Genomic DNA, 25,512 nt, shown 5'->3' with positions numbered 1-25,512 from the left:
GAATCCGCTGCATCCGCCATTGGTACTGCGAGCAGAAATTTCTTTTCTCATGGAGGAGCGTTCACGTGCTTATGCAAGATAAGCCCTTCATCTTTATCGAAGATGGCGGCGCCCACAGGGTTGCTATAGGAGAGGGAAGCGTATGGAGCCTCCCTGCAGCATTCGTGGCCGGCGTAAGCAAGGGGGCCAATTGCAGGCAGGAGGAGGGGCAGTTGTTGTTTTCGCCCAAAAAAAGCAAAGGGGGCGGGGCTTCCTGTTCAAAATGGCGACGCCCACATAAACGTTTTATCTAGGTACACAGCGTATTGTTAGAACTGGCTCCGGCGACTCCCGTTAAATTTACAAATTTTTTTTTTTTTAAAAAAAAGAGAGTAAGCGCGATGAAAATGCGGCGCGCAGTCTCCCGCACAAACGAAGCCCGCAAAAGAAAAGAGGCGGAGCCCGAATGTCCACAAAGATGGCGGTGTCCAGGCTGCCCCGCCCCCTCAAAATGGCGGCGCCCTGGTGGGAGGGGTTCCGTACGGAGACCTCGCCGTGGCCCCGCCCATCGCCGCTGCCGAGGAAGAGAGACTCCTCACAGGCGCAAGATGGCGGCTCCCAGGGCGGCGTGAAGGCGCCTGGAGCCCGCAGCTTGCCCATCGGTGCCGTACAGCGGGGGTGGATCGAGCGGCCCGTTGCGCCTGGAAGGCGGAGGGAGGGAGGCCTGGTTTAGGGCTCCGGGTCGCGGGGGCAGGCAGGGTCGGAGGGGGAGACGCGGCGGGTGGGGGGGACGAGGGGGAGGCGGCTTCTCCCTCCCTGCGGCCGCCATTTTCCGTCCGGGCAACACAAGATGGCGGCTCCCAGGGCCGGGCTCTGAGCGGGGGCCGGAGGGGGGCGGCAGAGGGGCCCTGCTGCGGGCGGGGTGGAGTAACTGCCCCGCGCGGGGTAGTTCCCTCGGAAGGGCAATTGGTAATAGTTTTTCGAAAGTGGGGAGGCAACTAGGAGGCAGTTTTTGTTTCGGCCCCCACCCCTCTTCCTGCCACACGGGGAGGGCGTTTGCCCCATAGGGAGGCTGCATTCCGGGGGGGCCGCGCCAGGCGATCCGAACTCGAGGAGCGGAGGGTTAGCAGCTCCTCCGCAAAGGGGCGCCTCCGCCCGCTCGCTCTCGGGGCAGCAACCTCCCTCCTCCCCCCACATAGGAAAGAAAAGAATAGGTATTTGCTTTTCCAATAGTTTCTTTTTTTGTGGGGGTATACATTTCTCAGCATCTCATTTTCACAACTACTCCGAAGTAGTTTGTTGCAGCAAGGAAGTGACTCCGGCTTAGTTTCCGCGGTGAGGGTTGTTGTAGCAGTAGTAGTCAAGAGAGGACTTGGGGGGTGTTGTGCCCCATTTAAGGCGGGTGTTTTGACCAACCACCCTGGAAAAAAAGTGAAGCAGCGTGTCTCCTACTCCGACTCTTACCTCGAAAGAGGTAGAGTGCATGTGGGTTGGAAGAGTGCCCCCCCCCGCTCCTTTTTTTAAACCACCTCTAGATAAAAACTGATAGGATTGCCTCTTTGTTGCGCGCTTTTAGAGGACTGATCGCTAGGAAGGAGACTTACTTGGGAAGTGCTTTCCATGGCTGCCGCCTCTGCTATTGTCCCTAGTGGGGGCTCCCCAACAGGTGGCGGGACCACCCCCGGGCTGCTCCAGCCCCGCTGGAAGCGGGTGGTTGGGTGGTCAGGCCCCGTGCCTCGGCCCCGACATGGGCACAGAGCTGTGGCCATCAAGGAGCTGATTGTGGTCTTCGGAGGGGGCAACGAGGGCATCGTGGATGAGTTGCATGTCTATAACACAGGTAAGGGGGGGTGAATGGGCAACAGCATCTAGGGTGTTCATAGGGTGAGGGCATTACCCCCATTTGTAGCCAAATCATGAAAAGCTTGCCTATAATAGATCCCAGAAAGCCTTGTAATTCTCCATGAAAGCATGAAGTAAAAACTCTGATATCTTGTGTAAATGTATGTGTATATGTATGTATAACTCCCACTTTTGTTTTAGGTTTAGGCTGCTAAGATTGCTATATTGTTTAACTCTTGCTCCCCCAAAGCTGCAAGTTGATATAGTAGGATGTGTGGTAATGGAGGTAGGAGAGCTAGAAGGGTGAAGTAGTTGTAAAGTCCCTCTTGTTCCTTCGCGGTTAAATTTCTTCCAGCCCTTTGGCTGTGATAATTGGCATGTGCTTGAGTCTTCTCGTTGTAGCAGAAGTCAAGGGACTTTACATTAGGAACTTTTCTTCCTCTGTGTTGGTGTCCGGAGAGGAGCAATTGAACTTTGGGGGTGCAGGAGGGCGTATCAGGGTATGTTGGCAGGGGAGCTCATCTCCCACTGGCAACATATCGTAAATGGATTATCTTGTTGCAGCCACATGAGCCCCAATCCTCAGTCTCAGTGGCACTGGGGAGACTGTGCGTGGTCTGGCAAAAACAGAGATGTGCCCTAGCGTGGTTGAAAAAGACAAATTCCCGAGAATTGTCTATCACGAAGCCAGTGCACCCAGCTTAGAATGCAGCTCAGGGTACCCTGAGGACACAAGTGCTTGCCTACTTTCAAGTTAACCCTAGTGTGTTGGAGGTGGCTGTGAGATGTTTTCTGCCTCCTCCCAATGTCAACACCCTGGTTCCCACATGCATTCATGGGGGGGGGGGGGGGAGATGGCAGAGAAGCTTTTCTTCCCCCAAGGGCTTGGCGGGAAAAATTCAACTTTCAAATGCTGCAGCTTTTAACCCCTTGTTGTCTGGTATCTTTGCTCAAATATAGAGCGCGCAGCAGTACAGTGCCTCTGAAAGTTGTGGTGGGTTCAGAGCAAATGCTGGAACATTCCACCCTGTAGCCATTTGGGAGGGGTCAAAGACCCTTATCTCCAGTGTCAAGAGTTGGAAACATTTACGCCTCATAGTGTCAGTTGTAGATTGAAGTTTGTTGAAACCCTTCCCAGGGCTGGCTTTAATTCCCGCCGCCCCCCCCCCTTTGAGTGCTAACAGAAAAAGTCACTTTTTGCAAGCAGATTCCCACCCATGATCCACTGTTCCTGTTCTTTATTGGGAGTCTGGGCTCAGGGTGGAGTCTGTTGGCTTCTTCAAATGAAGCTGCATGTGAGCGCATTGTGATGTTGGGTCTGTTTTCCTGCCAAAATGTAAGGATGGGGCAGGTGGGCCTCTGTTGTTCAGAAGCTCCTAGTACTCAGCTAGGGCATCATATACGCATTCTCAGAAGACACAATTGGTGTTCACTCTTTTTTTCCTTTTTTTGCAAGGCAGCAAAGGTGGCGGGGGGGGGGGTGAATTCATTTTCCCAGACCCATTGTTCCAGCAGGCTTTCAGCCCAGGTGATATACCAGGATTAGTTTAGGGACATGTAGCCTGCCAGTGTAAGCTTGCAGCGTGATCTGAGTTCTTTAAATTACAAAAATAACAGTAGATTAAGAGGTTAGCTCTAAAGATTACCAAATTGAGTATTAATTGGAAGGGTTTTCTGGAAGTAATCTTCACCAATGTTTTTTTTTTGAACAGTATTAAAGGTTATTTCCTTTTCTGGATCAGAAGGTCCCTATTTAGTCTGAAAGGGTTACCATACCATCATTGCGTCTTCAGCCTAGTTGTTTCCTGCACAGTATGGTGATTCCTCTGTCCCTGATCTATGGGTTATGTGGACTTCCTAGCTTAGAATGCACAATTTGGGATTAGTATGAACATTTTCTCTGCTACAGTGAAGCAGATTTTGACACTTGTGCCTTCATTTGTGTTACTCATATGAAATAGAGAAGGGTCCTCATTTTAAACAAAAAGCAACTTTGGATATTTTGAAACACAGAGATCTGAGTGATCTGATAACAAGGCTTAAGACATTTTTTTCCTCCTGAAGGAAGAATTCTTCAAGAAGCTCAGGAAATGCAAAGTGTTTCTCCTTAGCAGAAGTGTTAAATTTAATTTCAAACTTTTTTCAATCCTAGTCATCTCATGCTACTGCTTCTTGTACTGCAAAATCAGTCTTTGCAGGCAAACAAAATGAAAGTGATGTTCGGAGACCTTCCTGGAAGCATTGGCTAGTTGTCAAAGCGAGGTGTTAAGAGCGGTGAAGGTGCTGGGTTGGTGTAACCTTCTTTGGGTAGTTCTGGTAGGCCTTCCAGCATAATAAGGTTTTGGTCATTGAGACTAGTTAAGTAGGGTTGCAGCTTAAATTCACTGCAGGAATAAATGTGTGGCCTGAAGCAGCATTGGGTTTGCAAGCGCATGTGGAAGGGAGTCTGTCTCTTCCTCCCTCTTCTAGAGCTGCTGTGACTGGAGTCTTGCAGTGTAAGGAGAGCTGGGCAGGAGGGGTGGGGGCAGCTTCCTGATTGGCAGTTGCCTCTTCTCTCTGATTTGCCTGATAGGCTGCTTCCTCCCGCTCTGCTCACTGTAAACAGTTCCTCTGGCTGGAAGAAGCCTTGTGCTGCTAAGTGCTGCATCCACCAGGAGCACTGGGAAAGAATGCCTCCTCCCTCATTTTGACTTCTTTGCTTTTGTGGCCAAGATGTTTAGCTAGTAGAGTACTTCCTTTATTTCATTCTCACCAGACAGAGGTGAAGCCTCTTCGCTGAGAGGTTTCCCTGTTTCTGGGGTGCTTAGTGTAGGGCTTAAATGCCAGTAGAGGGCAAGGAAAGGGGTTCTGTTACAAATCATGGCATCCTCAGTCTGGAGACAAGGGAAGCCACTGCTGCAGTGAGTGCATGAAGACAGCTTAGGTCTTCAAATCAAGTGGTAATAGATATCTCATTACGTGGTGGATTGGCAGCCAAGAGGGTGGAGAGATGAGCCAGATTCACACATCTGTGCCTCCGCGGCTCAAGGTCTGAGCCCGGCTTGCATCTGAGCAGAGTTTAAGGCAGCCCTTCTGACTCCCCTCTGCTTGTCTCTTAGCTACAAACCAGTGGTTCATCCCAGCTGTGCGGGGAGACATCCCTCCTGGTTGTGCGGCCTATGGCTTCGTTTGTGACGGAACCCGTCTGCTGGTATTTGGGGGGATGGTGGAGTATGGCAAGTACAGCAACGACCTCTATGAACTGCAGGTGAGTGGCTGCAGGACATAAGACTGTTCTCAGTTCAGGAAGGGGGGTGGTTTGAAAGTTAAGCAAGGGGCTTGCACAGTACTACTGACACAGTGCTAAGTTGTGGAAGTCAGACCCTGGTCTACCTTTTTGATTCACTCACATTATTTCCTGTAGCTACTGTATTGGGCCACTAGTCTCATAAGCAGCAGAGGGCTACCAAGTTTTTAACTTCTAGAAGTTTCTCTCTGTGCTCCTTTCCTTCCCAGCCACTCTCCCTGCTGCTTAGATGTTCTGCTTTTAAAATAAACCCTGCACTGCTCACTTGCTTTAACCACATGGCACTTTGTTTTAGGCCAGCCGTTGGGAGTGGAAGAGATTGAAAGCCAAGACTCCTAAGAATGGGCCCCCACCCTGCCCACGACTTGGCCATAGCTTCTCATTGGTGGGCAACAAATGCTACCTGTTTGGGGGCTTGGCCAATGACAGCGAAGACCCTAAGAATAACATTCCCAGGTATAGTGTTTGTGTCTTGCCCTGTGTCGTGATCAAGCTGTAGTGCTCCAGGTGCAACGACTTTGCTGCCAATTTGGACTGGAGCTTCTCACTTGTATTTCCATAACTGGGACCTATGCAAGGGAACCACTGGTCTTGGGGGTGTTGTTGAATTTGAGCAAATTATTCATTCCCACCTCACTTTTCTTTAATTCTTGAGAAAATATTGCTTGTGCTGTCTACAGGAAGGGGGTTGTAAAGGCCTGGGTAGAGTCTGTGGGTACACAGTTGGGAAGCAAAGAAGAGCCTGGCCTGGCTTTCATTTCTGTTTTTCTGTCTCCACCCCCACCCCAATTACAGGTACCTGAATGACCTCTATATCTTGGAGCTACGACCAGGCTCTGGTGTGGTAGCCTGGGACATCCCCATCACTTACGGTGTACTGCCTCCGCCACGGGAGTCCCACACGGCTGTGGTGTACACAGAGAAGGACAACAAGAAGTCCAAACTAGTTATATACGGTGGCATGAGTGGTTGTCGTCTTGGTGACCTCTGGACCCTTGACATTGGTAACAGCATCAGGAATGGTTTATTTGCTTTGTTTTAGATTGAGGTGGCGTTTGTGGTACCGGCTTAGAAGAGAGTGGGTCTTTTGAGCCCTGGCAGGGATGCTAGTTTCAGCCTCAGCATCTTGAAAGGCTGGGAGGCAGGATCAAGCACTGCAGGTGGGGTGATCTCTTTGCTCTGTTTTTCTCCCCCCAGAATCTCTAACGTGGAACAAGCCCACCCTGAGTGGGGTGGCTCCCCTCCCACGCAGTCTGCATTCAGCCACAACTATTGGGAACAAGTAAGACCTGTCTCTGACATTCTTTAGCCTGATTTCTCACTGCTTTTGAAAGCCTAATTCCTAGTCCTGTCACAACTTTTGTTCACCATTTCTTCTCTTTGGGACAGGATGTATGTATTTGGAGGCTGGGTACCCCTTGTCATGGATGATGTCAAAGTGGCAACACATGAGAAGGAATGGAAATGCACAAATACCCTGGCCTGCCTCAACCTTGGTATGTGGGAGGATGTCCTACACATTCTTTCATTTCCCCCCACCCCCGCCTGTCTCCAGTCCTTTCCTGTCTGATCGCCTCTGTGTGTATTTCTGTCTTTGCACAGACTCCATGGCTTGGGAGCCCATTCTGATGGACACACTAGAGGACAATATTCCACGGGCCAGAGCTGGGCACTGTGCTGTGGCTATCAATACCCGCTTGTACATCTGGAGTGGCCGTGATGGGTACCGCAAAGCTTGGAATAACCAGGTTTGCTGCAAGGATCTATGGTACCTTGAGACAGGTAAGAGGGTTCAACGTAGGAGCAGGGGCATTATAGAACAGGTGGAGATTTTGAGACTGAAGATCTATGCAAATTGGCAGAAGTAGACACTGTTGGGGGAATTGCATGTTTGAGTGCTCTCTCCCTCTGCATGTTTACTGTGGGAAGCAGGATTTAATCTTGCCTTGTCCCCAAGAAGCTAACTTTACACATGCAAGGAGCTTCTAATGTGTGTGTATTGTAGTGCCATCTTGCATTCTGGAGTAATAAACATAATTCATCTGCTTGAATTCCCTCCACATGAGAAGTTCTTTGCCTGTGAACAGCTAGCTTTTTAGGAGAAGGTGACTATATTTTGACAAGCTAGTTTTCTGGCAGCGGGGGGCGGGGTGGAGAAGCATCCAGGCATGCTCTTCCTCCATTTGCAGTTGGGCGTGATCTGCAATATTACTTTTCTGAACATGCAGGTGTTGCCTTACTATCCGCATCTCTCTTGATTGTTGAGAATGTGGTGGTTTGCCCTGGAACTGCTTTGCAGGGAGTCTGCAGTATATTTAGTTTGTAGTAGACTGAAAAGACAATCTGAATTTGGCTTCTTACTCTAGCAAACTACATTTAATTTGTACCTAGCACCCAAACAGTGGGCATAGTGACTCCAGACTCCAGTCACTGTTTTCCAGACCCACTGGTAGGTGGGATGAAGGAAGCTTCTGGCAACCTCCTCCCCCCCCCCCGCAAAAGTAGGAATAGAACTTCTTCACTTCCTCTTCCACGGTTGAATGCCATTCTGTTCAGTATGCACATGTCAGGGTTCAGATGTTCTCTTACACTGTTGTCACACCTTCTCATACCATATCCTTTCCCCTGTAATCATTTCCTGAAGCGCCCCTCCAGCTTTCCCTCCTCTGTCCCTCAAAATCCCTACCGCAATAAAGAAGGCAGCAGCCCCTCCACACCCAGTCCCCTGCACTTTCCTGAGTCTTTGCGTGTCCCCTCCACCAGTGGATGCTCTGTGACTCAAGAGAGAATGTGCCATTCCCTTCAGGCACTGCTATGGGGAAAGATCCAGATTACCACATCCCAGCTACTTCTGCCTAGGGGAGAGAGAGTTTTTTCCTCTGCTCTTAAACTAAATCCAATATTTGCCTGGCATAATGTCAGATGTTGTCAACAAATTGTCACCAATTGCTGCAGAAATGGGAAGGAGAGCTCCGTTTCACTCAAAGAAACATTTTCCCGTATCCATAACTATCAGCACAGTAGGAGAGATACCTCTGGCTGGCATTGTTTTCTTTCAGCCTCCTGGTATATGCACTGTTATTCTCCCCCAACTTCCAAATATGTTCACCTGAAAAGGGTCTTAGAATGGGAAAAGGTGAACAAGATTTAGACCATCGAGAGAAACAAGCCAAGGCAATAATGCTGCTTACATGCTGGTGGCTTTTTTTCATCAGCACCTATGCTGCTGCTGCTGCAAAATGGTCTGGGAAGCTAAAAAGAAAATGTTGATGGGGCTGGACTGGTTTGCCCTTGCTTTTAGAGTAGTGTCCCAGAGTAAGTGTGTGAAATGGTATGGAATAGCTTTAGAGGAAAGGTTCTCTAAGGAATGTGATGGGATCGAGTTCCCTTTGCAGGCTACCTGCAGTGTCCTCTTCCTAATGCCGTCTGTTCTTATTCTTCTGTTCCAGAGAAACCTCCGTCGCCTTCACGGGTGCAGCTGGTTCGTGCCAACACCAATTCCCTGGAAGTGAGCTGGGGCTCTGTCCCAACAGCTGACACTTACCTGTTGCAGCTCCAGAAGTATGACATCCCAGCTGCCACCTCGCCAGCTGCCAATCCTGTGCCCTCAGTGCCTGTCAACCCCCCCAAGAGCCCCGCTCCAGCTGCAGCTGCCCCTGTCCCCACAGTGCAGCCCCTGGCGCAAATGGGCATTACCCTGCTGCCCCAGACCACAGCTGTTGCAGCTGCTACTGGTGCCGTGGCTGCTGCTGCCGCCGCCCCACCTACCACAACCACCATCCAGGTGCTGCCTACTGTGCCTAGCAGCCCAATGCCTGTGCCTGCTGCTGCCGCTGCCACCGCCGCCACTCCTCGTCCTCAAGGTAAACGGGAAATCCTAGAGGGCAGCAGGGAGCACAGGACTCTTTATATTTTCAACTAAAACCCCATCCCATCCTTGCCAGGAAGCAGGCATCTTTGTGAGCACACACTTTCTTCCCACTAACATCTGGTGAAAGAGTTATGCAGCTCCACCCGCAGGGCCCTCTTTACAGTAGCCCCAGGTTTTAGAAAGACCTCCCAAAGGAGGAACAGCAGAACACCTTCAACAAAATTAAAATAACATTTATTTCTTAAGATTATTAGCATGTGCGTCTTTGAGCATAGGGTGTGTTGGTCTAAATATTTTAAATGAAATGCATAAGAGCCAAATCCTAATCTGTATTTGGGGCTTTTAAGTCACCCCCACCCCCCCCAATGGGAGCTCTCAGAAAAATATCTGAGTCTGTTTGCCTAACAGTGAATCACATAAGGGGACATAAGTTGGAAGCGGGAAGGAGCAGAGCTGTGTTGAACAGTGTGTGCTTTTAAGGCCCTCATTTTTGTTTTTAAAATAAGCTTCCAGTTCCATATTCTTCATTGACCCGTATATATTTCCTCACCAGTTCAAGGGGGAGGACGCTGTTCTTGGGATATTACTTATTGCACTTGGGGCAAGTGATCAAAGGAAAATGTACACTTTCCATGCCAACTGTCTGCTTTTTGCGAGGGCAGCCAGCTTGAGAACCATCACAGTAACTAGGAATCTAGGACACAAACATGTCTTTTGGTTTTTGTCCTCTTCCTTGGCAGCTGTCCCAGCTGTGCTGAAGGTGACAGGCCCACAAGCTACTACGGGGACTCCATTGGTGACGGTGCGTTCAGCAGGGCAGGCTGGGAAGGGGCCTGTGACAGTTACTTCACTGCCGGCCGGAGTGCGTATGGTGGTACCCACGCAGAACACTCAAGGGACAGTGAGTATCGCTTAAAAGAATGGGGGGGGGGGGCTGTGCTGGAAGGAACTAATTCTCTGTCCTAAGACAAGAACTTCAGGACATTAACTTCCTGACACTCTTCTCTATCCTTCCAGGTGATTGGCAGTAGCCCCCAGATGAGTGGCATGGCTGCTCTGGCAGCTGCTGCTGCTGCCACTCAAAAAATTCCACCATCTTCAGCCCCTACAATGCTGAGTGTGCCTGCTGGCACAACCCTAGTTAAGACGGTTGCTGTTTCACCGGGAACCACCACGCTACCCACCACAGTTAAAGTTGCCTCTTCTCCCGTCATGGTGAGTATCTGCACCATGTTAGGAGGCTGTTTGGCTCATTAGCCTGCAACCAGTTTTGCACACAGCAGGTGGCAAGAGGGCAACATCTCCTTGTGCTTTGTGAATGAAACCCTAGATTTCTGCCTCCTGGTTGCCCCTTTTTAAAAAAGGGGGTGGGGGGCTTAAGGCAAGGGCAGAGGACCTTTGGTTCCTCCTGCTGTTACTGGATCATCCCTGTCCATTGACCATTCTGACTGGAGCTGATGGGAGTTGTAGTCCAGCAGCATTGGGAGGGCCACAAGTTTCCCACCCCTGCTCTTAGGGATCTTTGCTTTTCTCATGTTGGCCATGTTGATGCAGGTGAGCAACCCAGCAACCCGCATGCTGAAGACAGCCGCCGCTCAGGTTGGCACCTCGGTATCTTCGTCCACCACCAATACACCTACTCGGCCCATCATCACCGTGCACAAGTCTGGCACTGTCACTGTAGCACAGCAGGCCCAGGTGATGACTACTGTGGTGGGAGGGGTGACCAAGACCATCACATTGGTGAAAAGTCCCATCTCAGTACCCGGAGGCAGTGCATTGGTAAGTATCCAAGCTGCGGGGGGCGGGGCTGAGAGCAGATATATCTTTCAGCCCACTAAACACTAGATGAAAGTAGGCAATTGTACAGGACAGTTCCTTCCTTTAGCATTTGTGAGCTGCTGCTCTCCCTCAGTATTCTCTACTGATGAAGGTTTACCAGCTACTTCATTAACCCAGCTTCTCCTCAATAAGGATGAGAAGAGTGATAAGAGAAAGTCCCCTCATTTTTGGACATGTCAGGGGCAAACCAATCTTGTTTTCTCCTGACAGATTTCCAATTTGGGTAAAGTGATGTCAGTTGTTCAGACTAAACCTGTTCAGACATCAGCTGTGACAGGCCAGGCATCAAGTGGCCCTGTGACCCAGATAATACAGGTAAGAACTTACAACATAGGATTGGTTGCAATATATATCCCCAGCCCAAGAGCACTTTGCTGGACTGTTGATGCTACTTCCAACCACACTTTTAGATGTGCAAACTGAGGCTCACTCATTAATTTTCAACACACTTTTAGGCATATACTTGTAGGGACCGAAAGCAATATTAAGTTTTTCTGATCATCACAAATTGTTCCATGGTGGCCTTTGTTACTTGCTTCTTGTGAACAATTTAGGTTCTTGCTCTTCTGGAGCTTCAGGTTTTTTTGTATGGCCTCCCTATTTGTTGAGTGTAAGCATATTGAGATGCTTGTTCTGTGCATGGTTTATTCCCTGTGTTTTCTCTGTTTCTCCAGACCAAAGGGCCCCTGCCTGCTGGCACTATCCTAAAGTTGGTGACCTCAGCAGATGGCAAGCCCACCACAATCATCACCAGCTCCCAGGCAGGCGGTACAGGCACCAAGCCCACCATTCTGGGCATCAGCAGTGTCTCTCCAAATACAACAAAGCCTGGCACCACAACCATCATCAAGACCATCCCCATGTCTGCTATTATTACCCAGTCAGGTGCCACAGGTAGGGAGTGGAGTGTGATTATAAGCAGTACTTCCATGGCACTGCCTGGGTGGTGGGTAGCGGAGCTAGAAGATGCTGGGAAGTGCAGCAGCCATTGGGATCACTCTTAGGATGGCTTCAAGAGCACTTCAGTGTTTCTCTATCCCAAGGGGCTAAAGCTCCCTCCATGTTACAGCTCTGCCTTATTTTTCCAGGTGTCACCAGTAGCCCTGGGATCAAGTCTCCCATCACCATCATCACCACAAAAGTGATGACTTCTGGCACTGGGACACCTGCCAAGATCATCACGGCTGTACCCAAGCTGACCACAAGTCACGGGCAGCAGGGTGTAACACAGGTGAATCAGCTAGTTAAATGAGAGGGCACTGAGTGCTGCATTGTCCTGAGCTGCAACTCGAGTTCTTAACATGTCAAATGTGTGCCTTTCCAGGTGGTACTTAAAGGAGCCCCAGGTCAACCTGGCACTATCCTGCGAACAGTCCCTATGGGTGGAGTGCGGCTTGTCACCCCTGTCACGGTGTCTGCTGTCAAGCCTACTGTCACCACTTTGGTGGTGAAAGGAACTACAGGTGAGTGTGCTGGCCTGGGGGCAGGAGCAATAGGCTGGACACTTAGGCTAATGCATTTGCTTTTCATTATGAAGCCCCAGCAGCTGTGAGGGTAAGTTGCCTGTTAGGTAGAATGCTGGCTACACATTGGCTTGTGCTTGCTGTAAATTTGGTTGCCACTTTGTTTTCTTGCTGCTATGCTGTCTATATGTCCCTAGAAAAGCAGCCTCATGGGACACTGACCAGGACCCTTGAAACTCATTTTTACTGCTAGGGGTACAGACTGGGTTTCTGACCCATTGAAACCAGCACACTGTGGAGGATACCAATCACAACCTTTCCGTCTTCTTCCAGGTGTCACAACCTTGGGCACTGTAACTGGCACAGTCTCAACCAGCCTAGCTGGGACTGGGGGACACAATACCAATGCCTCCTTGGCGACACCTATTACCACCTTGGGCACCATTGCCACACTTTCCAGCCAGGTCATCAACCCAGCTGCCATCACAGTCTCAGCAGCACAGACTACCTTGACAGCAGCAGGAGGGCTGAGCACTCCCACCATCACCATGCAGGTATGGAGTGGGTCAGGGAGCTTCTGGGGAGTTGTTTCCTGATAAATGTGAAGTCCTCATAGCCTCCCAGTAAATTGATGAGCCCAGGGATCCAGGGTGGGCAAAGTACTTCACGTAACACATAATTAACTTGTGGTGCTTACTATTGTAACAAGAAGGTTGCTGGCTAAGGTGGCTTCAAAAGGGGAACAGACGGATTCATAGATTCTCTTGTTGGTTATTAGCTGTGATAGCCAAATGGAACCTTTGGGTGTCACTCAGCTGGTGATAAGGCTTCTGTCCGCAAAATGCGGAGGGAAGCAATTATCAGTCCCTCAACTCTCTGGAGCATATTTATGGAGGTTGGAGAGGCGGGAGGGGGAGTTACTGGAAATTATTTTCTTCCCCATTGTGCTGAAAGAAGCCTTCCCTTAAGCTGAACAACACAGTAGGATACAGCCCACTGTGTTCAGTGCAATGTAGTCCTGTAAACCAGTTCCTGGGAACTAAGCAGGGGGGAAACGGTTCTCTTTGGTTTAGTGGCCCTGGGACGAAAGTTCCCTCTGTTCTCATGGCCCCAGTATTTTAATTTACAGCAGCTGTGGTCTAGCAAATACTTGTCCAAGATCTGAAACCCCAAGGTGAGCTTTATGTCAAGTGTGTATGTGTGCATGAGAGAGAGAGACATTATTCTTGTTTATAAAACCCAATAAAACCCTATTGCAGAATTCATTGTCCTTGGGTTATTATAGCCTCCCTGAACACCAGCCTGCTATTATATCTGTAAGGCCAAGCAAGAAGGAGGACAGGCTTTAAGCTCTGCAGCACCTTAACTTGCTTATTTATGATGCTGCAGGAAAGATTTGCAGTCTGTCCTCTCCTGGTGGAGGCTTGCAGACCATTGGTTACCTGAACTAGCCTCTTAACATGTCTCATGTCCACTTTCCCTATAAGCAGGATCAAGGCTGTTATACAAGTTACACAAAATGAGGTGATAGAACTATGGACTAGATTCAAGATGAGTTGGGGAGGTTATATTTTTGACGACTCCCCACAAACTAATTTTTTCTATCTGTAGAGAAGAGTACTATGTTAAATAGTTCTCCATTATATACTGAGAAGCATTCAAAAACATAATTGCCAACTGCATCCTGAGCTGGTGTGGTTCCACCATCTCATTCTGAGTAATTTGTAAAATTGTTCTAAGACTTCTTTTTTAATGGTGCAGGAAAAGTCCCTGGCTGAGGTGTTTATTCTAACGTGTGTGTATTGGTCTCTGCTTATTATCTCTAGCCTGTGTCCCAGCCTACTCAAGTCACCCTGATTACGACACCCAGCGGCGTGGAGGCCCAGCCAGTGCATGACTTGCCCGTCTCTATCTTGGCCTCGCCTACCACAGAGCAGCCCACAGCTACTGTTGCAATTGCTGAATCAGGGCAGGGAGACGCACAGCCAGGCACCGTCACTTTGGTGTGCTCCAATCCACCATGCGAGACACACGAAACGGGCACCACCAACACAGCCACGACAACTGTAGTGGGCACTTTGGGTGGGCCGACCCAGGTGCAGTTTGTGTGTGAGGGGCAAGAGGGTGGTGGGCTTCAGCCCAATGGGAGAGTCGTGCGGGTGTGTTCAAATCCTCCTTGTGAGACCCACGAAACAGGCACCACCAACACTGCCACCACTGTGCGGAGTGCTGGGCAAAAGGTGTGCTCCAACCCACCCTGCGAAACGCATGAGACTGGAACTACCAATACAGCCACCACCTCCAGGATTGAGAAGACAACTGCAGATCCGCCATGCCAAACTTTCCAGACTAGTGCCACTAGCACTACCATGACAGTGAAACCCATTGTGGGCACAGGTCAGCTAGTGTGCTCCAACCCACCCTGTGAAACCCATGAGACGGGAACCACCAACACAGCCACCACTGCCACCTCTAACATGGGCCGAGGGCAACCTGATGGTGAGCAGAAAGAACCAACCAACCCCCCATGCCAGACAAAGCAGACTAATACAACCAGCACCACCATGTCGGCAAAAGCAGATGTGCCCACTGAGCAACCATGTTCAGTCCGGATGGTGAGCTTTACTTCAGCTTCTGGTGTGCCTAGCGTTGCCTCTGGCACCACCAGCACAGTGCAGGCCAGCGAAAGACTACCAGCCCCCAAAAGCCTACAGTGTGAATCCCATCACACCCACACCACCAATACTGCCACTACGGCTCGGTCTCTGATGGGCCGAGGGCAGCCTGACGGTGAGTGGGTGGGATCCGCCAACCCTCCGTGCCAAACGCAGCAGACCTGTTCCACCAGCACCACCATGTCTGCCAAAGCAGATTTGCCTACAAAGCAGCTGTGCACAGTGCAGCCGGCATTGCCCGATTCAGGTTCAGTGCTGCCCCCCTCAAGCACACCTTGCGAGACCAGCAAAACAGGCGCCAAGGATTCAGGCCCCCAGGTGTGCTCCAATCCACCTTGCGAGACTCACGAAACGGGCACCACTAACACAGCTACTGTATCCACATCAAACCAGGGTACTTCACAGCCACTTTGCTCCAATCCACCTTGCGAGACTCATGAAACGGGCACCACCAACACATCTACAACAGCCACTTCCAGCATGGGCGTAGGGCAGCAAGTGTGCTCCAACCCACCTTGCGAGACTCATGAGACTGGCACCACCAACACAGCAACCACCACAACATCAAACATGGGCGCAGGGCAGGGCGAAGGTGCTGGGCAAACTCCTGCTGCTCCACCCTGTGAAACACAGCAGACGAGCTCCACCAGTACTACTATGACGTCCAGCACCGGAGGTGATGGCACCCACATTTCCAGCTCGACCTCTTTGCCAGTGGGGGGCTCTGAATCAGGAAAAGCCCCTGAGGGAGAAGGTCCAGGTACTGAAGGATTACCACTTCAGAACCCAACCGCCAGAGTGTGCTCAAATCCTCCTTGTGAGACCCACGAGACTGGAACGACCCACACAGCCACCACTGTCACCTCCTCCATGGGGTCCAATCAAGGTGAGATCAGGCAGGAGAGGAACTCTGGAGAGGCACCTGCTCCCCATCTTGCATTTGGATGCCTTGGGCCAGTGGCTTTCAGGCGGGGAGGGAGGGCTTGCGGGGGGGGGACCCTGGGGATCTCTGGAAGCTTTATATTGTGACACCTTATGGTGTCACAGTAACCAGGAGCACTGCTTGGGTCCCTGTGTCATTTGTCCTAACTTTATACATTCAGTTTTCCTCAATCAAGTACCTCTTCCTGCTTGAGCAGGACTGGGCTTCTTGCACCACCTTTGGCATCCTTGTTTTCATGCAGTCAGTGAAATAAGTCCTGCATCTCTAAAGAGCAGGTGTTTTGAAAACTGTTTTGTCAGGGACTCAGGGGGGAAATAGTAATGGCAGGCATCTCTTCTTCAGAAGAGTGTTGGGCTTACCCCAGGTGACATTCTCAGCTCACAGAATAATGCTGAGAGTCCACAGTGCCTTGGAGAAACAGCATATGTATTTTTCTAACTGCCCTGAAATCCTTTGCAACACACATAGAAATCATTGGCAGACAAGTTCATGGAAAATGTGTTTTCAGAGGTCTGCGAAAAATGCTCTGGAGGACACCAGCTTTGATGCAAGTTTGGCTGCCTTATAGGTTCTTCTTCTATAGGAACCTAAGTCTGGGTTTACTGCTGTCTGGAGAACATGAACAGGCAAATGGAATCTAAAGTTGTGGCTTTGTTCTCATTGCATAACCATTTCCTCTTTGCAGACCAGCCACCTGCCACCAATGGCCAACAAGGGGAACCTGAGTCAACTGTGACTGAGAGCCCAGCTGCCAGTAGCCCCAGTACTGTTACAACCACCGTTGCCTCCACACTGCCCAGGGCTGTCACCACCGTGACACAGTCAACACCCCCGCCAGGACCCTCTGTGCCGGTAAGAACCACAGAACCAGAACTGGGCTTGAAATAAAGCTTGTTATTCCACCCTCATCTATTCCATGGGATATGCCAGAAGTTGAGGCTCTAAGGCCCACAGTGGGCTTTGAGGGAGGGAGGAACTTCCAACACTCACCAACACTGAGCCACTCATTCTGGGCTCACAAGGGAGTGGTCACTAGGGTAGAGCGTGGAGGAGAGAATTGCCTTTTTATTCCTGCTTTTCCTCTCCCCACTGCCCATATGCTCACCTGCTAATACTTTATATGCAGCAATACAAATGGAGTTTAGAGAAACATTTGTTTATTCGGCCTGTTGGCGGTGGCCATTGAGAAGCGCAGCAGTAGCAGCACAGTTCCTCCTTGGAGCCTTCCTTGAACCTTGTCTCCCAGTGCATCATTTTCTGATCCTAGAGTTGCCCCTAGGTGGTTTGCTGATCCAGTCCCTGATCTTTCTCTCAGTTTGAACTCAAAATGAAGAGGAATGTGGGGAACTAAGCTTTAATTCCTGCTGCTTCCTTTCTTTTTTATCATTCTACATATTACATTTGTGTGTGAACAACTTAATATCCTGCAAAGCTCCATTTCTGGCTCCTCATAACAATACACTCTACCCCAAATGCATGCCAAAAGATCCTTAAGGGGTACCAGCATTCATTCCTCAAAAGTAAGAGAAATAAAATGAGAAAGAAATACATACCAGAGAACAGGGAGCTGAAATGCCTAGCCGTGACTGTTAAACAGAAATGCTGTGCTTGGGGCCTTTTAGGGACAAGTGATAGAATGGCTGGCTCCATCTTGCTCTGCTTCCAACCTTCCCAAAAGCATTTGGTTGACTAAGCTACAAAGTTCTGGGCCAGATGGACCTTCATTCTGATCCAGCATAAGCAATTCTGCCTTTATGTTGCAAGTTGCCTAAAAGCTGCTAGCAAACCTTGTGAGGCAGAGACATACTCAGTAAAGAAATTGGCCAAAGATGATGCCAAGTTTGCCTTTCCATCACGCAGCCTTCTGATGCCAGGTCCAGCATCCCCAGCATCTAGGCTACTAATGCCATCTCCTACTTGTTGCAGAACATTTCTTCTTTGGCTGATACTCCTGCGGAGGAGGCCAGTCCCCCTGCTGAGACACCAGCTGCCACCAGTACAGATTCCCTTACGGGAGCCTCTGAACCACTGCAGCCTCCTGCGGAGATGCAGGCAGCAGCATCTGAGCCTCAGGAGCAAATCCACGCTGCACCGACAGCAGGCACCCCACCAGCTGAAGCTGCTCCCCAGCCAGAGCTCCCAGCGCCTGTGGTGGAGGCACCAGCAGCACCAGCAGCTCCTGCCCGGGAGCCTGTCACCATGGTGGTGGTGCCTCAGGTGACCCCTGCTCCTGCTCCACCGCCACCTCCAGCACCAGCACCACCTTCAGAAGTAGAACAGTTGGCACTGCCCCAGGAGTTGATGGCCGAGAGCCAGGCAGGCACCACCACACTCATGGTGACAGGCTTGACGCCGGAGGAGCTGGCAGTGACTGCAGCTGCAGAGGCGGCTGCCCAAGCTGCTGCTACCGAAGAGGCCCAAGCCCTGGCCATACAAGCAGTTTTGCAAGCTGCCCAGCAGGCTGTAATGGGTGAGTGAGCTCATCTCTCTTCCGATTGGCCCTGGGGTTATTGGGCAGGGAGTCTCCCTACATATTTATTCACCCAGCTGAGGTGGGGCACAGCCTTCTGCCTCCAATTCCATCCTCTGGCATTTTTGCAGGTCCTGGAGAGGTCATGGATACATCTGAAGCAGCGGCAACACAAGCGGAGCTCGGCCACTTGGCCTCGGAGAGCCCTGAGGGCCAGGCCACCGCCATCCCCATTGTGCTCACCCAGCAAGAACTGGCTGCCCTCGTGCAGCAGCAGCACCAGCTCCAGGAAGCTCAGGCGGCGGCAGTAGCAGCAGCCGCGGCGGCAGCTCAGCAACAGCCACCTCAGCACCCGCTGCCTTCCCACTTGCCCACAGAAGCCCTGGCCCCTGCTGACAGCCTCAACGACCCTGCCAGTGAGAGCAACGGCCTCAACGAGTTGGCTAGTGCAGTTACGAGTACAGTTGGGCTATTACCCCCTACGCCCACAGAGAGTAAGTAGTGCCATATGTGTCCTGTAGAGTGGGGGCGCTCCGCCTTCTGGTGGCAGGAGGCTATGGAGAGGCTATCTCTAATGGTGGAGAGATGCTTTGGAGGACAAATGATCAAGGTCTGAAATTTTCATTATTGTCTTCTTTGAACATGATTTTCCTCTTCCAGGCCTTGCTCCCTCTAACACTTTTGTGGCACCACAGCCAGTGGTGGCGGCGGCCAGCCCAGCAAAGCTGCAGGCGGCAGCTGCTCTGACGGAGGTTGCCAATGGGATTGAAGCAGCGCCAGTGGTAAGCTAAGGAGGGTCTAGAGGGGGAGAGATTTTTTTGGGGGGGGGGGTAGAGAGATACTGGTTTCTCCATCTGAGGGTGACCAAGGCATCCAGTAGGATAGGATGGTTTATGCCCCCCATTGCCTGGGAAGATGTGTGAAAGGCTTTGGGCTCAGCTGGTCCTGCAGTCACGGCATCGGTTCTTTTCCTGCCTTTGGCCAGGGCAGAATGGTTTCTGAGCATCTCCTTCTCTGTTGTTGCTTTTTTCTCTCCTCCTGCTTTCACAGAATACTATGCTGTATGCTCCTAGTGGCATTTTGCAGCCTCCGCTTGCATTAACAGGTGGTGGCCCCACAACCTGTCAGATGCGGCCTGCGAATAAGTGGCCACTTTTTCATTTGGCCCGCTGGACAAAAGTGGTTCCCTACCCCTGCATTTGCAAGATGGATTCCTTCGCCTTCACAGATGCTTCTTTTGGCACAAGCATGCTATAAGTTCTACTGCAGCAGATGCCATCCACAGCTCAAATTTCTCCCCGATTCCCTCCTGGAATAGGATAGCTTAGACAAATCCCATTTTATTGGATGCCTTCGTCATCCCAGGAAGAAAAGGGAACTAACTGTGAAGTTTCTAGCCAGATTAATAAGGCATCCAAGCCATATTCTATATGAAATGCACTATACATTTTCAAACTCACAAATCAATGTACCTTAGTCCTTCAGCTAGTGCCAGGACCTTCCAGAAGTCCCTTTGCCCCCTTTTTTTCTTTTTCTCTATGGTTTTTGCCTCAAAAGGGAGACAGTTTCAGCATTCTGCCTGTCTAAGGCTTGGAAGAGGAGCCTTCGGGATTGTTACTAAGCTAAAATCTAATTGTGCAGCTTCCCTGCCTTCCAAGGCAGTTGGGAGATATAACCCAATCCTTACCTCAATCACGCCAGACAAGAAAGAAGCCTCACAGAGAGTATTGAAAGTTCTTTTTCAGCTTCCCAGATCTCACCCTCTGTTCTCCCACCCTGTTTAGAAACCAGAACCTCCCACTCAGCCTCCAAAGGTGGTTGTGAAGAAGGAGAATCAGTGGTTTGATGTGGGTGTTGTTAAGGCAACCAACATGATGGTGACACACTACTTCCTGCCTCCTGATGATGCGCCTGCCACAGAAGTGAGTGACCTTCACCTGTCTTTTGCTTTCTTCTAATGATGCACATAGTTTGAAGATTCAAATCTTTGCTGCCATCATGTCTCTCATCCTTTGTTCCTGCAACCATCAAGGTGGTCCTCAAGTCCCCTTCTCACTGCTCTTCTCCCTGCAGGATGACTCGGGCACCATACCCGATTATTCTCAACTCAAGAAGCAGGAACTGCAGCCTGGTACTGCTTATAAATTCCGTGTGGCAGGAATCAATGCCTGTGGCCGGGGTCCTTTTAGTGAAATTTCAGCATTCAAGACGTGTCTGCCTGGCTTCCCTGGAGCACCGTGCGCCATTAAAATCAGCAAGGTCAGTGCTCGTTCATTCTGCCAGTCACTTGCTATGTCAGCTTCTTGTTCTGGGGTAGCTGGGGCAACCTTTGTTGCTTCTCCTCTTTAGCTAATGCCTCTACCCCAGTGTGGCCGCTGGGAGCCAACTGTCCAAATCCTCAACCTATCTGTTGTGTGTGTGTGTATCTTTCTCAGAGTCCAGATGGAGCCCATTTGACTTGGGAGCCCCCTTCTGTCACCTCTGGGAAGATCACGGAGTACTCTGTGTACCTGGCCATTCAGAGTGCCCAGGCAGGCGAACCGAAGAGTGCAGCCCCCGCTCAGCTGGCCTTCATGCGAGTTTATTGTGGGCCCAGCCCCTCATGCCTGGTGCAATCAGCTAGTCTCTCCAATGCCCATATAGACTACACAACCAAGCCTGCCATCATCTTCCGCATTGCTGCCCGCAACGAGAAGGGCTACGGCCCTGCCACACAGGTCCGGTGGCTGCAAGGTGAGTGGTTGCTGCGATAGGAATTTGGGGAAGGGCTTCAGAAAGCATCTAGCCTGTTATCTTGTTTCTTCATGGAGAGGTGGTGAGGCAGTTTCTCTTAAATGTATCCCCATCTACAGCAGAAGGAACAGTGAATTACCAGGACCCATTGGTCTCTTTCAGTGCTGTATACAGTTGTACCTTGGAAGTCGAACAGAATCCATTCTGGAAGTTTGTTTGACTTGAAATATTCAACTTCCAAAGCACGGCTTCTGATTGGCTGCAGAAAGCACCTGCAGCCAACCGGAAGCTGTGGAAGCCCCACCAGACGTTCGGTTTCGAAAAGAACGTTCAAAAATCGGAACACTCGCTTCCAGTTTTCAATCATTCGGGAGTCGAAAAGTTCGACTCCCAAGGCGTTTGGGAGCCAAGGTACGACTGTGTATATGTACTATTACATTTAAAATATTGAGCCCATTATGCAAATGAAATATATCTGCATAATTTTATCTCAGGTTGAGTATGTTTGCTGAGATGTTAGGGGGCATGAGAGTTGAGTGGTTAGTTTAAAAGGGACAGAAGGGTTTTGCAAAATTCCCACCACCACTGCGCTGTATTGGCTTCAATTGATTACCACCAGTGTGGCTGAGAGATATTCCTAAGGATGTGTGGGTGGGTGTTAAAAAAAGATCCCAAAGTTCTCAGGTATATGGCCTATGTTCCACATTCTGTTGTAAATACATGACATATATAACCCAATATCTAGTGGGCAGTTTGCTCCTAGCTTGGGAGTCTTAAGGGCAGCTCAAGAAGTGCCACTTCAGACTGGGAAATCTAAATTGTAAACTGCTTGAGGCAGGACCTGTTGTTTTGCCACTTACTATGTGAAAGCTCAGCAGTCGAGTCCCAGGTTCAGTGCTTGGCATCACCAGTTAAAAACAGGGTTTTGGGTAGCAGGTGGCTTGAAAGGCCTCTGCCTGAGACACTGGGAAGCCACTGCCAGGCAAAATAGACAAGACTGGCCTGGGTGGGCAGTCTGCTATGTGGGATATGTACAAAGTTAGACTCTATATAAGACATTACGTTGTGGAACACGTTCCACTACATTGGTTGAATTGAGGCCAAGAATACTCATCAGTTGAGAGGATGGGGGGGGGGGAATCAGTTGGGACCCGTAATGGAAAGGATTACTCACCATTGCATATTTCTGCCTATTGGGATGTCAAATTAGACCTTTCTGAGGTTAGGTGATTCTGGGGTTGGCCAATTAAAGGGTTGCAGACCAACTCCAGCCTGCAATATAACCTTATTGGACCGCACTCTCCTGCCCCCAAGACACTGCCAACCCATGAATTGAGGTTTGGGCAGACATTTTTGTCCCCCATTTCTCTTGTAATTCATCACATGTTTTGAGAATGGTTAAGCATATTTGTTGGCAAGTCACACTGTGTGGTGTTCATAGTATTGGCCAAGACAGCTCACGCTTTATAACTGTATAAAGTCCCTCCTTCTTTGGTGTGCTGAAACATGGCTATGGATAATGGTCAGTTGTGAGGAGGTCTATTGATGGCATAGCTAGCCTCCAGCTTGTCTCAGGAGAATAGGGCTGCCCTCTGGACTATTAATCTCTTTGCTGTGTGCAAGTACCTGAGCTGGAATCTGGCACCCAAGTTTGCTGTGTGCTCTGGCTCTCTGGATAGGGACTTGCACCTCCAGTATATGCATCACATTCTTTTCTTCACAGAATCCAGTAAGGATGGCTCCATGATAAAACCAGCCAACAAGCGGCCGCTGTCCTCTCCCGACCTGTGAGTATTTCCTAGTGGAAAGTCATGCAGTGTTTGTGTTTCAGGTCAAAGTGGGAGAGGGGAAGGAAGGGACATCCAGAAAGGGACATCTGGAGTCTGTGGGTCCAATCAAGTTCCTATTTCTTAACCCAGTTGGTCCAAGTTCCTTTTCTGTGTGCTGTGAATGGGCAGAGCCTGGGTGTATGGGGTGCTAGGGGAAGGGTCGTACCTCTGATAGGGGCCAAATCATGCTCCTTCCGGGGTAGTTTGTTCACCTTTGGTCCTCACTCTGCAATCAGCTCTCACCTGTGGCTTCTAGAAGCTGTCAGCATGAGACAGTGGCCACACCCCAGGAACTGCTTCGACTGGCCAACTAAATCAGGTGAGGGTAGCCGATGGGTCTCAAATCCTCAGTGAGTCAGGGACTTTCCCTGCTTGCGAAGACAGGCTCCGGTGGATTGAGCAGATGAGCAATAGTGGGTCCAACAGTCAAGAAGGCGGTTTCTGCACGTACTGTAGAGGGACGTGAGGGGTAGACGGGGCTTGTCCACCTGGGAAGGGAGCCCATGCAGGAGAAGGAAAACTGATCCTAAACCTCTGCTGCTTTGTGGAATATATTTGGGAGAAGAAAAGGCTAAGGAGCAAACCCTGTACAAATCTGGAGTAGAGTCCCTAAGACGGTTGGATGGTGCTTGTACACTTCCTTCCGGCAATTCCTGCAGCCAAGCTGGTGCTCTGCTTTCCTTTGGACCATATCAGTGAGGCCAAGAGGGTAGTCTTGTCGTCTGGGCAGCCCAGGACCTCCGTACTTAATGACCAGGCTTGCACCCTGAGGAGGTCACTTTAGTGCTGCTATTTCAGCAGTGTGGCTTCACCCCTGGAGGCACACTCCATTGTCTTTCGAGACAGATGGACACCAGCAGCCACAAATGGACAGAGCATTTCATGAAGGATATTTTTAGGTGGGAGGGCACCACAAGATGGGATCCTTGCCAAGTGGAAATGCTTCTTCCTGGAACGGTTCTGCATAGGCAATCCAAGGTGAGAGAGATTCACTTTTGAGTGAGAGCGAGCACACATACCTATGCAGATGTGGATTTAGGAATTGATCTCTGAATCTGTGCATCAGGCCTAGCCTAGTATTTGGCTCATGAGCCCAACGCATTTCTTTTCCTCTTTCAGGAAAACCGCTCCAAAGAAGCCCAAAGCAGATGGGCAGTGAAGGGCATCCCCTGCTGTCCCCTCTTCCTGCCTGCTCCACAGCCTCCACCTGAACCCCCAGCCAGTCAGCCGCCCCTTTGTGTGGAGGAAGATGGAACCGCTGAAAGCACATTTCATACACCACGGGGCTGGACTCTTGGGGCGGAGGACGCAGAGGCTCAAGTGAGGGAGCCCCAAGCAGGGGCCGTCGCTGTGCCATGCCATGCTATGCCATGCCATGCCCCAGCCTAGGGAGGGGGACGAAGGACTGGAGCTCCTCCCCTGCCCCCTGCTGCTGCTGCCCCGTTTAACATGGACGCTGATGTTAGGGGTGGGTTTGGAGGGGGGAATTGTTATGGGGGGAGGGGGGCTGTTGGGTTTTTTACAAGTTGCAGTTACAGGAATGAAGTTCTTTTTGTATACCCCAGCATCCTGTGTCTTGGGGGTGGGAGGGTTATTCTCCCTGCCTCCATTTCTTGCCTCTGTACAGACCCTCTCCCTCAGTTTAGTTTTTAGTGTCTGCGTTGGTAATGGAGAGAGAGGAGTCTCTGCTGTTTGGGGAGGGAGGGAGGGGCGGGAGGTGGTTGGACCACCAATGCAGCTACTTTTGGGGGTGGGTGGGGGGATGCAGCTCATTCTACAACAGCTGTTCAGATGCTCAGCCCAGGGCGCTTGTGGCTTCAACCCACCCCCTCTTCTCCACACATGCAGCAATTCCTCTTAACAGCACAAGCTGATTTTCCCCTCTGCTCTTCCCTCTCCAGACCACAAGGCGGCATGTCTAGGCAAAAATGCCTTGCCATTCCTCTCCATCATTTTATATACAGCCTTTTTTAGGGGGGAGGGGGAGACGTTTTGGAGGGATGGAGCCTGACCCCACAAGGTCAGGGTGATAAGCTAGGAACAAGACTGCGGGGCAATACTGTTGCCTGTTGAAGTACAGCTTTCCCTCTGGCTGGGGCAGGGATCCAGGTTCCCTCCCCCTCCACTCGCTGCCTCTCTGGACATTCCACAGAGGGGAAGGGAGGAGAGCAGTCAGGGCTTATTCTTCAGAGATGGTGGGGAATAGGCTATAAAATGAAAAGCAAAGAGCTGCACTGACTGCTATGTCCTACCTCTCCATTGTCAAAGAGATTTGGCAGGTAAAGCAGGCCCCCTCCAAAAATAGCAAACAAACCCAGGAGCAGACCCCCTTCCCCACCACCTTGCTCTGTGCCCTGGTCTTTTGTATTATAATGTATTTCGCTGTGTCCCCTTCCTGTTCAGACCCTAAGATCCTTCCTACCCCACTCTCCTACCCCATTTATTTTCCTTTGAGACAGGAACAGTCCTCCTAGGAGTTCCCCATGGCTGTCCACCCCTCCGCTCCCCCTCACCCTAGTGCTGCGTATCTGTCGTTTTTGTGCTATTTTGAACAATTAAAGACCTCCTTTTTTTGGAAA

General features: G+C 50.5%; 1 protein-coding gene across 2 annotated transcripts; it reads left to right on the top strand.

Moving 5' to 3' along the window:
- Window positions 1-792: 792 nt before the first annotated feature.
- Window positions 793-25,512, top strand: HCFC1 (host cell factor C1). Of its 2 annotated transcripts, none has more exons than XM_083420943.1 (26): window positions 793-1,819; window positions 4,920-5,068; window positions 5,403-5,563; window positions 5,903-6,111; window positions 6,305-6,389; window positions 6,497-6,603; window positions 6,710-6,889; window positions 8,557-8,970; window positions 9,719-9,879; window positions 9,996-10,193; window positions 10,533-10,760; window positions 11,031-11,135; window positions 11,495-11,714; window positions 11,909-12,051; window positions 12,145-12,283; window positions 12,617-12,837; window positions 14,110-15,844; window positions 16,587-16,753; window positions 17,828-18,371; window positions 18,503-18,865; window positions 19,032-19,153; window positions 20,156-20,293; window positions 20,445-20,630; window positions 20,807-21,104; window positions 22,828-22,891; window positions 24,053-25,512. In XM_083420943.1, the coding sequence occupies exons 1-26, from the start codon at window positions 1,600-1,602 to the stop codon at window positions 24,090-24,092; spliced, it is 6,597 nt and encodes a 2,198-aa protein (XP_083277069.1). In that variant the 5' UTR covers window positions 793-1,599; the 3' UTR covers window positions 24,093-25,512. The 2 variants fall into 2 exon arrangements, with proteins under 2 accessions (XP_083277069.1, XP_083277070.1); XM_083420944.1 differs by having other exon boundaries at window positions 794-1,193.

Source organism: Podarcis tiliguerta, assembly GCF_965153285.1.
Source record: "Podarcis tiliguerta genome assembly, chromosome: 17".
In the NCBI taxonomy this organism is placed as follows: domain Eukaryota; kingdom Metazoa; phylum Chordata; class Lepidosauria; order Squamata; family Lacertidae; genus Podarcis; species Podarcis tiliguerta.
Note: the sequence above shows the minus strand (reverse complement) of the source record. Positions and strands in the feature narration are given on the sequence as shown.

Bases quoted from the DNA above. Each gene is read 5' to 3' on its own strand.
- HCFC1 (XM_083420943.1), top strand. From the start codon at position 1,600: ATGGCTGCCGCCTCTGCTATTGTCCCTAGTGGGGGCTCCCCAACAGGT. The intron at 1,820-4,919 runs GTAAGGGGGGGT...CTTGTCTCTTAG, and splicing joins GTTGCATGTCTATAACACAG to CTACAAACCAGTGGTTCATC. The intron at 5,564-5,902 runs GTATAGTGTTTG...CCCCAATTACAG, and splicing joins CCTAAGAATAACATTCCCAG to GTACCTGAATGACCTCTATA.